The 15,656-nt window shown below is 35.9% G+C and overlaps 1 protein-coding gene across 4 annotated transcripts in view; it reads left to right on the top strand.

The window, feature by feature from the left end:
• The first annotated feature begins 378 nt into the window (after positions 1 to 378).
• The window catches only part of LOC306882678 (phosphatase and actin regulator 2-like), a 36,547-nt gene continuing 21,269 nt past the window's right edge, over positions 379 to 15,656 (top strand). Inside the window, exon 1 of one of the 4 annotated variants that reach the window (XM_079437495.1) lies at positions 379 to 878. In XM_079437495.1, coding sequence (XP_079293621.1) covers positions 734 to 878 — 145 coding nt within the window. In that variant the 5' untranslated portion in view covers positions 379 to 733. Of the gene's footprint in view, positions 879 to 8,119; positions 8,428 to 13,295; positions 13,636 to 15,656 lie in introns of those variants that run through there. The other 3 variants (XM_079437497.1, XM_079437496.1, XM_079437498.1) reach the window with 3 other exon arrangements.

The following is a 15,656-nucleotide window of genomic DNA, read 5'->3' as shown; positions in this document are numbered from 1 at the left end:
ACATTGAGTCATTTAACCCCTTATGAAATTGCCTAATGACATTCTTCAATTTCCACCCTGAATGAAAAGTATCCTATTTCAAAAGTCTTAAGTAGGCTCAATTCAGTTTATATATATATATAGGAAATCATACAGGTAAGTTACATCTGCAATACTGTTTTCTAATTGTTACTAGTACAATCCCACACCAAATTCTTGTCCTGAGTATAGAACGGGGTCATATTACCCTAAGTAGTAGCCTATATGTTAAATGTATTTTTAATATTATGATTTTGGCAAAGTGTTATATAGCTACATAAATGCACAATAATAAAAAACAAACAAACACAATCTCCGTATTAGAAGTCAATGTCGACTCGCCCCCCACAGGGATGATTTGGTACTGCCTGCAGCTGTAAAGAGCGTGACCTCGGTCTTCCTCCTTGTAGATGATTATCACTTTGATGGAGGTGTTTCCGTTTCTGTCTCATTTGCTGATGTAATGCAGAGGAAAGGAAAGCACAACTTCTGATGAGGCTCAGGGAGAAGTAGGCTAGCTAGTTGACTTCGTGTTTTTGAAAGTTGAGTTCTCCTAAACAGGAGAACAGAGTTCCTCATCGCAAACGATAAACTGACGGGTAAAGCTCTACTGACTGGATTTAGCATCAGATATTATCAGCGTTACCTTGCCCACAAGATTACAGGATACCGAAACAAATCTATATATTTTTTTCTAGAAATAAAAATACAATCAATGGAATGCGGAATGGCGGAGGAAGACAGTTTTTCATACCTAAAGACATTTCCCCAGGTGTTTCCTGTATTTCGAGTTCGTTCTTTAAGTGACACTTCGGCTTTTAAATCCAGAATATTGACCAGACTCCGTTCAGCCTGCTCAGGTAGGATGATGTTTATTTATTTATTATTTAAATCAAGTTCATTTGGTATCAGGCTGTGCTGGTGCAGTGATGCCTTTATCAGTAATGTTTGGTTAACTCCAATGACTAACCTGTTTACAGAAAGGAATTTTCAAGACATGATAAATGCTGCTTTTACATTAATGTTCTTCAATTTATATATACAGTATATATTTTTTTTTGTTTGTTTGTTTTTTTATTTTTCAAATGTTGTTAGGCGTGACCCAAAATGTCAAATATGTTGTTCCATTGACTGAATCTGATGACAACATGTTGATATTTATGTGTAATGTAAGACTAGGGGCAAAAATTACATCTGGTGGGCCTAAATGCAACATATTGTCCAAGCATTGGTTCCAATTCGCCTTGCACTTAAACCCAAACAGGTTACTGACAAATGCGGCCAGTTGGTAAAAGATAAAATGATAAAATGCTTTGTTGTCCTGTGCTGCCACTTGCTCTCTTAAAAAAAAAAAAAAAAAACTTTTTGTGTAACTGCAAGAAATAACTAAGTATGATGTCTCTTAAATTCAAGGTTAAGATTAGCTTTAGTCAAATAACAAGGGCTTAAATAAATAACATGAATCGCAATCTTAATATCATTTATGTTTCTTTTGTTTGTTTTGCTTGATCCACAACATGACTGAAGTCCGTTCTTCCATATTTTGTGGCTGCTAAATTCAGTAATTCTTATACAGTTTTGTACACACTTAAAGGTTTTGCTCTGTGGTTTCTTGTCCTACCACGAAGGAGAGAGATAATTTCTAAACCAACTGTAATTAGTAACACTTTCAGAGAAAGTCTGGTTTAAATGTTATCACCCACATTGTTCTGTAACCTTTAAACCATGCTAAACCCAGCTGTTTAGTAGTCTGACATTTAACCACAATCTCTGTATAGATATCAAAATGAGAGGTGATCTCATGTGGAAAGCTTTTAGATGCATTGACAGTGGAAAAGCTTATAATGTTGTTGAGCTCAGTAGTTCTGTTTTCATGTGACCATTTTATTGGTCAGATGTCCAGGGCAAATAAAGGATGGTTACATGCATGTCTATTTTCAAATAGCCTCTATGCCTATCTTGTAGCCAATTGTTTTGTTAATGATATAAAACAATGTATTTGTATCACTTGATGCACATCTTTGGTAGTGTTGAGCTGAGTTAGATATTTTTGGAAATGACAGTTTAAAACCACTTCCTGACAGCTCACCTTTCAGTTAACCAAGCTCAAGCTTTTTTTGTTCTGTCCTTTATTATTTTTTTAGCGAGTTCTGTATGTAGGCCGCATATTCACAGAAATGCAGTTAATGTTGTATGAATTCAGTTAAAGTGCATCATGTGTCTGTGAACAGTTAAAGATTTCATAGTTCTGTTTCAGACATTGGCCTTCAATACAGTTTAAACTTGACAGCATTTGTAGCGTGATTTCAAGTACAGAAAATTATTGTGACATCCTTCAGTTTTTAAAAAAGGAAAAGTACATTTTAATCATTAAGATTTAAAATATATTCTGTTTTAAAATTACAAGAAGACTGATGCCTTGTTATTTTACAATCATTTAGAATTTTTATTAAATTCAGTTTTTATTAATATTTTGAATTAATTTTATATTTTCAATATCCGTTTTCATTTTTTTATTTTAGTTAAAATTTTAGTAATTTTGCTGTCATTTCTAGTAATTTTTTAAAATACATGTTTATATAGTTTTTGTTATTATTATTGTCAATTTTAGTTATTTTAGTAAATCTAGTTAAACCTAAATTAGTTAAACTATATTAAAATATGAAATGCTGCCTTGGCGACTAGTTGAAATAATTTTTTATTTCAGTTAACGATTTTTTGTTTTGTTTTAGTTTCAAATTTAGTTTTAGTTGACTATAACCCTGGACTCATGATGACTTCGAACTAGTGTGACTAGTTATAATGGTAATGAAAACCCCAGTAAGCAACATTCTTAAAAAATATGCAGCGGTACCATAAATAGCTGTGGCGTACTGTAATCTGTAAATCACTGTTTACATTAGCAAACTCCATCCACTTCACTAACACACAACAAGAGGTTCATCCTAGAGAAGTGTTCCCAACGGTAATGAACAATTTAGAAAACTTATTGATTAAACTTAAATTGTAAGCAGTATTACTGAATAATTAATGTGAGTGCTTCTTGAAAAATACAAGCATTAGATTTCATCTTTTGTTTACTTCCATTGCAGTAACCATGTAATATTTTGCAGAATATTGTAATACTGCATTTTTTATAAAAAAATTATATGAATGCTGTAATCAACCTTATGCCTGTGACATGCTGTCGATAAAACACTTATTTTGAACCTAGAAAATGTTTTTAAATGTACCACATTGTCAGCAGTTGACTTGTTTTTGGTGCTGCATGATTGAATAATACTACTGTAGATTTCAGTGCATTTTTGTCCACCAGGGGGTGGTCTCTTTCAGATTTTTCCAATGCAATGCATCAGTTCTTGTCAGTATTGCTCTGAACCCTGTCTGATGTCTAAGAATGATTCTGTGTTGCTATGTTTTAAGTCTAACCCCATGACTGTTTTTCACAAAGCCTCACATTAATTCATAATGTCTTGTTTGTGTTCTTGCAACCACTTAATGCTACTTAGTATACATCTATTTCCTCTCTGCCAGCATCACTTCATGATCTATATGCAGTCTTTGCAAAGATCCTGTCATTGTGTTTTGAGAGAAATGGACACATTTAAATGTACATCCAACAGTAGTTTGCATTCAACACAACCCGCACTTTATCCTTCACATTGTGCGACACGTTAAAAAGGCACTGAGAGAAAGCCTCCTCGCTCTCTGTTTGTTTGGATTAATTTGCAGGTTTTGCCTCCTTTGATGCTGGTGTGAGGATGCGTGTCGTCCCTCTCTGCACACAATTAGTCATGTAATGACACCGAGATGGAGGCCGGCGGAGCGGAGCTGCTGAGAGAACTGCCCTTTTCTAACAATGCGCTGGAGACAGAAGTCATTAAAGAACCTTTTCTGTTCTTTACCCTCTTAAAAGCTTGTTCCTCTCACCTCTGGATGAATTTGAAATTGAGTTTCATGGCAGATAGAATGCCAGTAGAGACTTGGCATATTGAGTCTGTCATATAGATGATATATTAACTTTTATGACAGTTGCTTTTATGGAAACAAATCGTTTTTACATACACATGTTTTTTAAATTTGATCAACTTTAATTTGAGTTCTTCTTACAGGAGTGTAGAAATAAACAAAAGGATTATGAAATTACATATAACATAACTTGTAAATGGTACCGTAAATGGTTTAGTAGGTACAACCCACCTACTAAAGGTAAACAGATTCAAACAGAAGCTAAAGAACATAGTGATAACTTTGTTTTTGATTGAAGTAGATGCAGATGAGTGTAAATCAATGCTTTTAATGACTTGTAATGATGTAATTTAGATCAGATTCAGCAAGGATGCATTAAAATGATCAAAAGTGACAGCAAATACATTTAGAATGTTACAAAAAGAATGTTATTTTGAACTTATTCATTAAATAATCCCGAAAAATCACTGTTTCCACAAAAATAGCAGCAGCACAACTATTTTCAACAGTGATAATAATAAGAAATGTTTCTTGAGCAGTAAATCACCATATTATAATAATTTCTGAAGGGTTATCTGACACTGAAGAGTGAAGACTGGAGTAATAGCTTTGTTATCACAGGAATAAATTACATTTTAAAATACAGCAAATTCAAATAGAAAACAGATTTCAACTTTTAATAATATTTCAAAATATTATTTTGGTTTATGTATTTTGATCAAATAAAAACAGCCTTGAGCATAAGAGACTTCTTTCAAAAAATAGTAGTGCATGTTCTTTGCTCTTTTAAATATTTTTTTAAATATGTATTTAAAAAGAAAATTTGAAATAATATTAGCATATATGTAAATAAATAGCATATTCATTATGCTATTTAATAGAATAAATGGCTAAAGACAACTTAATAAATAGCCAATGCCAGCATTTGTAACAAGAAAATATGAGAAGAATGTGCTTATTTTAGATTATTTGAAATATGCTGATTATCATGTATACAATATATCATTTTAATAGCTATAGAGCAAGTGAACGTCTTTAAATAATGCTTAACCAGAATTTAGACATTAATCTGACAATGATGTGCATACAAGGCTGTCATTAGAGTAGATCACGGTTTAGGTATATGTAGTTCTTTCTCTTAGGGGCGTGAATGCTTTTGCCAGGCAGCTATTCCTAGCATATCACTGGTTCTTGACAAGAGCCCTTTATGTCCACCGGTCTGATTGTCTCCTTCTCTCGTTCTCCTATCCTCCTTTTCTTCTTCTTCATGTTCAGCTTGCTCTTTGGTATGAGCGTGAAGCAGCTCTATGCGTCAGACAGTGTGGGCGTTCTCGGCAGACACCCAAAGAGCACATTTGAAGATAGGCCATCATGCCTTTCATCTGTAATTGCTATGCTCCGTTTATTTTTAGAGCTGAGAGGATGGCATATGCATTTATTCAACATTTTATCAAAAGGCTGTTTATTTACCGATTTATGAGTGTTTTGAGACATACCACATTATTTGCAGTAGGAGTCAACCAGTAGGACAATGTCTCGGTATGGTTAATCTCGGTATGGCTACGGTTAAAAATCAATTAATGCGAGGCATTGGTTGCGTGATAATGTAACCTGACGTTCGTTATTTGCTGCTTTTATAAAGTGTAAATCAGTGACAGTACTGTTACTTGAAAGACTTGGATGTTTCCACTACACCATGTGCTTTTCTCTCAGCACTGGTTAACTTAAATAGCAAAAGGTAACCTGACTGGGTTAAAATATCACAGTCTAGTTTCACAATATCCCAAAAGCACACAAGACTATCTCTGTGTGTTGCTATAATCTATGAACAACACAGGGAGCACTAATTAATTGCCCTCGGAAGTGCTGATTGGACTTTGATTCCACTTTTTTTTTTAAGCAAATATCCCCATTGATGTGCGTTATGCTTAGCTGAGATTACTAGCATTAACTGCTACTTAAGACCTCGAAACTATGAACCAAACATTCAGGATAAGGTTCCTGTGATTCAAATGTATGTGTTTGTTATTAAAAAGTAGATCTTTGTTTTTATGGTTCAAGCAGGCTTGACTGAATGTAAATTAAAGAAATATGACAACCATTACAATTAAATTTTTTTTAAACTGGTATAAAATGAGTATTGATGTTATAGAGTGTATTGTGAATTATCTATATGTATGGTGAAAACGACCCAGACTTCTCTGGTGACGTATGCAGGACTTCTTCCATCATTTAATCTACTTCAACCCTGCCCCTCCACAATCCACTAAACTCACATTCATACATCTCAAAATCCAATCAACTACCGATGGATAGAATCAAGCTTCTGCAACTTCCTGTGCTACATTACTAGATCTAAACATTGTATGTGTTAACATGAGAGAGATAGATAACCCCTTTCGCTGGTAAGTTTTGCATGATGTTTACAATACCCCAAAGCCTGCTGAAAGTGCATTACTGTAAATGCAGTCTGTACTGACTGATTTTCTAGGTAAATGACAGCATGTCACAGTTGCTGTTGAATAGATCTTAAAGGTGAAATAAGGTGTAATTTCTGCACAATTACTGTCAGCAAATGGATTTATAAAAAGTTAAATTATAGCTTTTGGGGGGAATCTATCCACAAATGTCTTACATATAGTTGTCTTTGCAATACTGGATAAAAGAAAACTTTATCTGAAAAAAAATAGCATGCATTATCCAGGGCTGCGTTTCCCAAAAGCATTGTAAGCCTAAGTTGATTTCAATGCAGCCCAGAACATTCTGTTAAACTAATCCATTTGGAATTCTTACTGTTTTAAACTGCAAAAAAGTGGAACGATAGCAGTAGAATGCCTCTATAGGAATTGTACGCAGCCGAATTAAGGCTGCTCTTTGCCTGCTCAAAATGAAAGACAATGCTGTATAACAAGAATACACCTGTAAATGCTGTGTAAATGCATTTATGCCATCTCTGAGCAGTATTAAACTATGTAACACCTAATGCCACTTCAGAACCGCTTTTGTGCCACCTTTGCCGTGTAAATTTGACAGCATCTCAGTGTTCACTAAGGTGTCTTTACACAGCCAAGTTAATGCTGCTTTGTTCCTTCCAAGGGGGTTAATAAAGGCCTTCCATATTCAAAACTTTATAAACCATAATCTTTAGCTTCTTCTAACTAATATGGTTTATAAAGTTTTAAATATGTATGTTTTTCTGACACGAATACATCACTTCACTTCAGAAAGCATTTATTTACCTCCTGGAGCCATGTAGATTACTTTTATATGATGGATGGATGGGCTTTTTTGGGCTTAAAAATCTCAACAATTCACTGCCTTTATAAAGCTTGGAAGAGCTACAGTAGGACATATTCTAATATAACTCTGATTGTATTCGTCTGAAAGTCATACAACTAGGCTTGATGGCTTGAGGGTGAGTAAATCATGGGGTAATATTCATTTTTGGGTGAACTGTCTAGATTAGCCCTGCTCTGACCCACCTCAAATCTACTATCAAAGTATACAGTTGTAATTGCTGCGTAAATGGATTCATGACACCTCTAAGCAGCATTAAACAATCTGTAAAGACACTTAAACGCATCAGAAGCACCTCTGTGCCACATTTGCAGTGTAAATTTGGAATTATACAATATCATCCAGTGAACTCATGTTTCCTGAGAATAGTGCTTCTGCAGTTGCTTTGACCAATGCTAAGAAATTGTTTAGGTTCATGTGAGCACTCAGCCTACAGGTGTGAGCTTTAAAAACCTACTCTCAAGCAGTGATTCATCCTCTCTGAACTGCTGCCAATTCTTGACGTCAGGTTGCAACACGAAAATAGATTTGGAAGAAATTGTTACAGATTCTCACCCACGAGTAACGTGCCCATCAAGCCCACTTGTGCGAGGCCCTGCCTGGCTTTGACCCCGACGTTGATTAATTTCCTTTGGAATGTAACCCATCACACACACCGGCAATCACTTCACTTTTGTGCCTCAACACGCAGCGTGTAAAACAACTTAACGCTGGCGATAAGACTAGAGTCATCTGTTTCAGCGGGATGCGAGTAATTTAATGAAGGCTACAGAGCTGTCTCACGCTACATCAACTCACCCCTCCTCCTCAACCCCATTCCCCGTAGCCAAAGGCGATAGCTGAAAGCCTCAGTGGACTGGGAGGTTCCACTTGATGGGCTCAGACTGGCTCAGTCAGCTTACTTTAATGGAGGTAATGGCTGTTTGTCATCCTCAAGCCTTTTCTCCGCTCTTCCTGCCGCACACCACTTCAGAGAAGGCGGCAGCGAGAGCACCACAGGAAGTGAGGAGAGAGAGTGAGTGAGAGTCAGAGACAGAGAGAGGGAATCAGAGAGACAGAGTGAGAAAGGAAACTGAGGACCATCTCACTGGAGCAGTTGATTTTTTTTTTTGTTAAATATCCTTCCAGTCATGGAACATGCCTGTAAGTCTTCAACTTTTTGACACAAGTGTGTTTGTGTGTGTGTATGTGTGCATGTAGATAGATATAGTACTCTGCTTAAATGAGTTCAGAAAGTTTCTAACATTTTTATTAGGCTTCATTCTGATTAGGTTATTTGGTTAAATAGCATATTATGTGTGATTTAGTTTGTCATGTCATGGTGTGATATTGATGGTTTGTTGATACGTGTACTCTTGCACGCTCTTTTATGTGCCTCACATTGTATTGATGTTTTCATTATCGGCTCACATTCTGGGAATCCAGCTAGCGTGATGTTTAATCATTGAATAAACACACACAGGCTAAGCGCTGGTGTTGTATTACTGTCCTGTTTTTGGTGCGTGTCATGAGATGTTCGATTGGATTTGTAATGCTTTTTGTGTGTCATAGCATAGAAACGCTGCTAGTAGGTTCGGTCCCTAGTTCCGTCATTTATTTTTTGCCAGCAAAGAGGAAATCTGACACTGATATCATTTGTCTGTGACTCTGTGTATAGTAAAGTGAAAATCTGAATCACAGGTGTCATGTATACTAAAACAGATCAGAGGTGTGTCTGTTGTCAATCAAGATCTAACAGCTTTGATATTATGTTTTCCCTCCTGAAATACATTCTGAAGTCTTATGTGCATGTATATGTTGCGTGATTAAGGCTCACGCAAACTAGACTAGATCCTCCCTCTGGATATTTTGCAAAGCAAATTCGTATTTGTTTGGGAGTGGATTGCAAAACCTTTCAGATTTGGGGTTTACATATGAGCAGGGTTATCCTTTCATGGCAAGAATGGAGATATGGGTCATTCATGCTGTGAAAAAGATAGTCACAGAGTTACTGAATGGATCTGCTGTATCAGTGGAAATGCACAGGAAATGAGGTGTAAGCTGTTGTTAAAATAAAAGAGGCATGTGACTGCCTGTTAGTGATCTGTTGGAGGTGAGGTTCGTAATATGTGTGAGCATTTTTTAATAAAACCTTAGAGTAAGTTAAATGTGTATCTTCTTGTTTGCACTCCACATGCAACCCAACAATTCAGAAATGCTGTGAAAATGGTTGTTAAAGATACAGTGAATGAAAAAAATGAATGAGTTTTTATAACACAAGAGATCTCAACAGTTTAATAAAAGGTGTTTTATTTTAGTGGGGTGGGTCTGCTTACTAGGCAGCCATATTGAGATCACATAAATACTACTCCTATTCCCTCAGTAATGCCTGACTTTTTACTCACTTTCACACACTGTAAAAATTATATGATCTATTAAGTCATGGCAACGTCACGTTTTTCCATTACTTAAACCAATTTCTTCTTAATTTTTTAAGTTATACAAGAATAATGTAGACAAGACAGCCAATTTGATTCCACTTTTTATAAACTTTTTATGTTGCTACATTCTTGTTAGTTGTTAGTAAAAGTCCAAGATGATTTCTATATCAGCCAGCGACACATATTCTAAATGGCAGAGTATAAAATAACATGAAGCAGTAGTTAGTAGCTTTGAAAATCAATTAGTTGTACTTCAGTATGCATTGATATTTACAATATTTCTTCATGTCTGCTTTACAAAGTGCAAAAAAGAATAAAAACTTCCAGTTTACTAATGTGCATGTGCTATTTATGTCCTTTATCTTTGTAAAGTGTACACTTACCTGTATCCTGTCACATAAATCTGAAGTAATTATGTGTTTAACTGAATGATATAGGACTGCAGCCCCTCATTACACCTAATGAGTTTTTCCTTACATTTTAGTGTCCTGGTAATACCTCTTACATATATCATTGTGCAAGTCTTCCCTCAGCAGGTGAACAGTGTTAGTCCTCCCAATGTTGGGAGCATCATCAGCGTCTGTTTCCCTGCTTAGTGAAACTTAATGCTCTCCACTCCCCCTGCGATGTACTATTATTAAATGTCCCAGATTTCCAAATAAGAGCCATCCGTGCTGGGGAAAAACACTTACAGGCAGGATGTCAAGTATTGATCGACAAGGTTTGCCATACCTTGTTGTGCTCCATCATTGGGTAAATGGCCCAACAGGAGCCAGTTGTCTACAAAAACATTTCCAGCAATACATCATCTGGTGGTTTGTGCAGGCCAAATCTTAAATGGTATATTTAGGTTATGCTTGGTTAACAAAACTGCTTATGTCTCATGCATCATAATTAAAGAAACATGCAAGAGACGATTATCTTTAGATCTCGCTTAAATTTGCAGAGTTGATTCTGTGGTTTATATATTTGCATATCATGATGAGGTGCAAGAATCTTGACACGCTATAACTTTTCTCTGGGTTTAGAGTTAATAAATAAATCATCTGAGCAGAGGAAAGAACTAAATGGCATCACTTAAACAATAATTAGCTGCTATTTTGTGCTGAGATTGGCAGTTAATAATTGATAAGCTTTTCCTACGTTGTTTCCAGTGATGTTGCATTTAAGTTTCGGTCCTTGCACCCATTTAGGGGACTTGAAGTGATCATTTTGATCAGCACCTATTACCTTTAACAATATAAGGTGGCAGAGATAGTGGTAGATGTGCTAATGAGCAGTGTATTAAAGACATAGACATTGAATCAACATTTGAGGGTTGTGTTTGTTTTGATGGGTTGCAAAGAGATCCGCTTTGCCGTTATTAGCTGTATGCCATTACTGTCTTCCCATATGCACTTAGGCTGCACTCTAGAGCAAATGGACAGATTTCTGTCTCTTGGGATATCGGACTACATTGGAATTCAGATTAAGCTTCTCAAATGTTCTCAAAAGAGTTCAGGTAGGGCATGTGGACAAACAATCGTGCCAGTAAATGAATTCACTTCATTTGATTGAACAGATTTACATATTGTGATGAAAGTTCCTGACATTCTGAGAGGCGCTGGCAGTGATTCACAGTTTAAATGATCAAATAGCATCACAATACATGCAAAAACATTCACAAGCCATATACCACTCCTGAGCTGTAAGTAGAAATGTGTGTGTTTTACCCAAATGAGACATTTGCATTCAGATTGCATGCACTTGGTCAATAGATGGCAGCGTTCTCCGAGAATAGTGTCAGGATATGAGGAGGTGTGTTGTGATTTGGTGACTCACCATACGCCCCTTCTGTTTTTAAACTTGGGCCGAGGCCATAATCGATGCATGTCAGGAACTCATTATAGAATACCGTGATTCACTTCTTTTGTATGCATACTAATGTAGTCATCTTGAATAGTTTTCCAGAGATATTCTTTAGCATGGAGATATTCATCACATTATTTCCAAGGTTATTAAGCTAAAAATAAACAGGTTGTTTGGCACAATCACAAATTGTGTCTCTATATTAAGGTGTCTTTCACCTCTGCGGAATACATGGAAAATCAAAGATGATCTTAAAATGAATGTGCCCTTAAAGCTGTATTGTTTTGGCTGTGTGTCAATCATTTGTGTTTAATATGTGATGTGCATGAAAGTGGATTATCAGAGTACACAAGGCTCTCTGTCAGTGTTAACTGAACAGATGCAGACAGACCATGATATCAGAATGACATGCCATTCTGACCACATACAGGCCATTCAGGGCTTCTGCTATGTATAATATATATATACATAATGTAAATTACTAGCATTTTAATTTAGACTAAAGTTAGATGGTTAATATTTTAATAATAATTTATTCATTTAAATACTTTTAGGTCATCTTGCAAAGTTTGCTCAGGCTCCTCTATTTGGTTTCCCCTATTTGGGTTTGTAACCGTTATACTAAACCACTATACTACTTGGTCACACCTCTTGAATAAAAAAATTATAATTCCACATGTTCAATAACAAAACCATTACTATAAAATAAGAAAGATTGCATGAATAAAGATTACTTCAACAAATCACACTATTTCCAGCTGCTTGTACTCAGGGCTGTGGTGTTATAATGGGAAGGAGGACCTTCAGGAAGAGGGGAAGGGGTGGAGAGCTCATACTTGATGAGAACATTCAGCTTTGCTGTGTGCAAAACAATAGCTCACATCTCTAGAGTAGACTTGTTTTCGTAAGACTTCCTGCTTTGAATCCCACCCACCACTTCTGCTTTGGAAGAGGGTGTTGGGGGGAGTGTGGGGCCTAAGTCTGTGGGGCTTTTGGCCTCTTTTGATGAAAGCAAAGCATTGGACGCAAACATGTTAGTATTTATATAAAACCTCTTTTGTTATTGAAAAATGTTCATTCTCATGGAATGTAAAGGAGAAATGGAACCAGAGGTTCATAGTGAGTCCTTTTGGCTTCCCTTTTTATGCAAAATAAATAAAGTGCTACCCTTTCATAGAACATTAAATGTTATAAATTTGTAGTATTCATTATTTAAAATACAATGGCCAATACATTTTTGTATTTTATTGGTTAAGTTTTGCTGTTTCATAAAATAATTAACGTTTCATAATTTTTTTTTTTACCATTTAAAATTTCCTGAGAGCATTTGAAATACTATTTATTGGTGTGACAACATGCCCCACTCTTGAAGGACAGTGTTAAGGTATGTGTCTGTACAGAAACGCACTCACTGGAGTAAAAGTAGTGTAATGCAAGATGATCATGTCTTGAAATCATCAGTAGGCTAATGAATGATCTTTAGTTTTTATACATTATGAATATTTTATACAGCTTTATTGATAGCCTACTCTTTTTGGTTAGATGATATAAATCTCGGAAACATTTACAGTACTGTCATTTCTTGATTAAATTATTGTGATGGTTAGCAACAGATATTTTCAACAGAATAAACCATTTATTTTCATTTTAATACAGTAAAGCAGTGTAGTCAAAAATAGCACAGACATTCCTGATCTAGTATTTTCTAATGATGTCACTTTTGGCCAACACATTATTACCCACATACATTTCCATGCTTTAAGCAGGGCTGAAGCAAGGAGGGGCTTGAAACTTCCTCCTTATGACCTCTGACTGCTTACAATCTGCGAAAAAAGGAATGACAGGCATTTCAATCCGGAGACTCCGAGTTCGATTGCGTGTCTTGAGACTTCACAAAGTATGGAATAGCTCTTTTGAGAAGCAGCTCTCAGAGTTGGAGGAGTGAAATGAGTCTCCTGTTATGTCGATCGAGTGGGCTTTGTTGCACAAGTTCTTGGGGGCGTCGTATGATTTTTGTTTAGCTGCCCATTGAAGATCGACATGGGCCAGACATCTGTGTCCAGCTTCTCTGAGAGAGCGAGCGGTAAGTGTCTGGAAGTGCTTGTTCATCATTCACTGGTCCGCTGTTTACTCACCAACACCGCTATCTCAATCAACGCTCAGGGAGGGAAGACGTGACTAGTTTAGTCCGTTTCCGCCGCAAACCAAGTTCATTATCAAGTCTGATATTTGCACATTTGCTTTCACCTAAATCTACTGCTACCTACGGTCTAAAACACTGCCATTATAACATTCGAAGCGAGCGCTTGGGTTTTGGTTTGTCGCGTGCAGTGCAAACGATCAACAAGTGGAACTTTGTCAAGTGCATCTTTCACGAATTTGAGGCGTTTGTGTTGATGATTAGTTAACAGTAACATCCTTACTTGATAAGGACGAAGAAACAGAAATGTACTGGCTCGTGCATTCAGGAAATGATTGTTTCACTCTGTTCTTTTGCTCACATTTGTTGTTTGTCGTAATATGTGCTGTCAAGACGATGCGCTGTTAGAAATGCACTTCCTAATTCGTGTCAGAGTGCATCATGTAAAAATTAAATAAAGAGTTTTACGATTTTATCTTTGTAAAAACGATACCGTTTAAACGTGTTACTTCGTTAACTGTAAGTTACCATACTAAAACAATACATGAACGTTTAGGCTACTTACAATTCATTCAAAATATTACAATAGGTTATTTTAAGTACAGATTAACTTGGCATTTATGGTGGACTTTTATATTAGAAAGAGGCATTCCCAGAATTGAGTGCATGAACCATCACACTTGATCAGATTTGATTAAAAACTTTTTTTTTCATCTATTTTTTGTTAATCATGTTTTGCATTATTTTACTGTTTTGTGTTTGTGTAAATGACACTTTGCTCATTTGCTATTATTGGCTCAGAGAACTTCATAATATAACCTTCCATTGTTCTACATCCTTTATTAATGCATTTTAAACCAACAATCAGATATAAGTATATTCTTTAATAAACTGACATGCTATTTCATCCTGTAATAATTGTAACATTTAATTTTCTTGTAAACAAGTAATGAATGTCAGCTACTGCCATTTTTTCCACAGTGCAGTTGTGTTATTCATTATAAAAAACCCAAGTCTTAATTGCAGGTTTACTGGTTTTGGTTTCATTTAATACAAGATAAATTCATGTTTAGCTTCTCTGGAGACTTTTGAGACTGAATGTGTTGAGTTTAAGCTTGTGACAGGCCAAGACTGTTACACACGATTTGTTACAAGCTATTTATTTTAAAAAAGCAGCAACAGTGACAGAAATGTCTTAGTATGCACCACAGTCAAGTTTCATTAGCTACAATTCCAAGCAAGTACTTCACAATGCAGTTTTATTGTAATCTTAAGCTTCTTTCTGCACCAAATGTTGCCTCACGAGCCACTACCTTCATTTCCCCATAATTTGCTGTGATTATAAAAGCTTCTGTTGCTATCAGTTTACCAGCTCTCAAAGGAAGGTTGATCAGATGTTATTTGTGTGTCCTCATGAACCGCATGCTTATTATGCTTTAAATAAGACTGAATCATGTTTTAGATGGTTTTGATTTCATTTGAAATGTCTAGCAACTGACTGGATGTGAAAGGCCACAGAAATGAATGATCTCTACCTCTCTATTAATTAGATCCAGAAATAATCAAGCACTATTTTTGTCTATTTTTTAAATCGTTTTATAAGAAAGGCTATTGCAAACATTTCCTTTCTGTAAATAGAGGAACAAAGTGTTGAGTGAAATTAGCCTATTGTTTTATTCTTTGGTATTATGCGGAACTGAGGCTGTGGGATTAGCCTATGCTGCAAGCAATTATTAATACAAAGCTAGGTTTAGCATTTGCTGTGGGCTTAATGCACTTACCGGATGTCAAAAAACAGGCTACAATCACTCAGTTAAAGAGTAAATTTAAAACGGTAGTAACTGACGACTTCAACACTTATTTGTTTGACTTGCGTTTCAGCATTACAGGCTTAAAACATTGAGATAATGAACTAATTATCATCACAAGTGGCCTTTTTAGCCATCACAGATATCTACAGCTGC

This window comes from Barbus barbus, assembly GCF_936440315.1.
Source record: "Barbus barbus genome assembly, chromosome: 16".
Taxonomy (NCBI): Eukaryota; Metazoa; Chordata; class Actinopteri; order Cypriniformes; family Cyprinidae; genus Barbus; species Barbus barbus.
The sequence above is the reverse complement of the archived record's forward strand: the minus strand, read 5'-3'. Positions and strand labels throughout refer to the sequence as shown.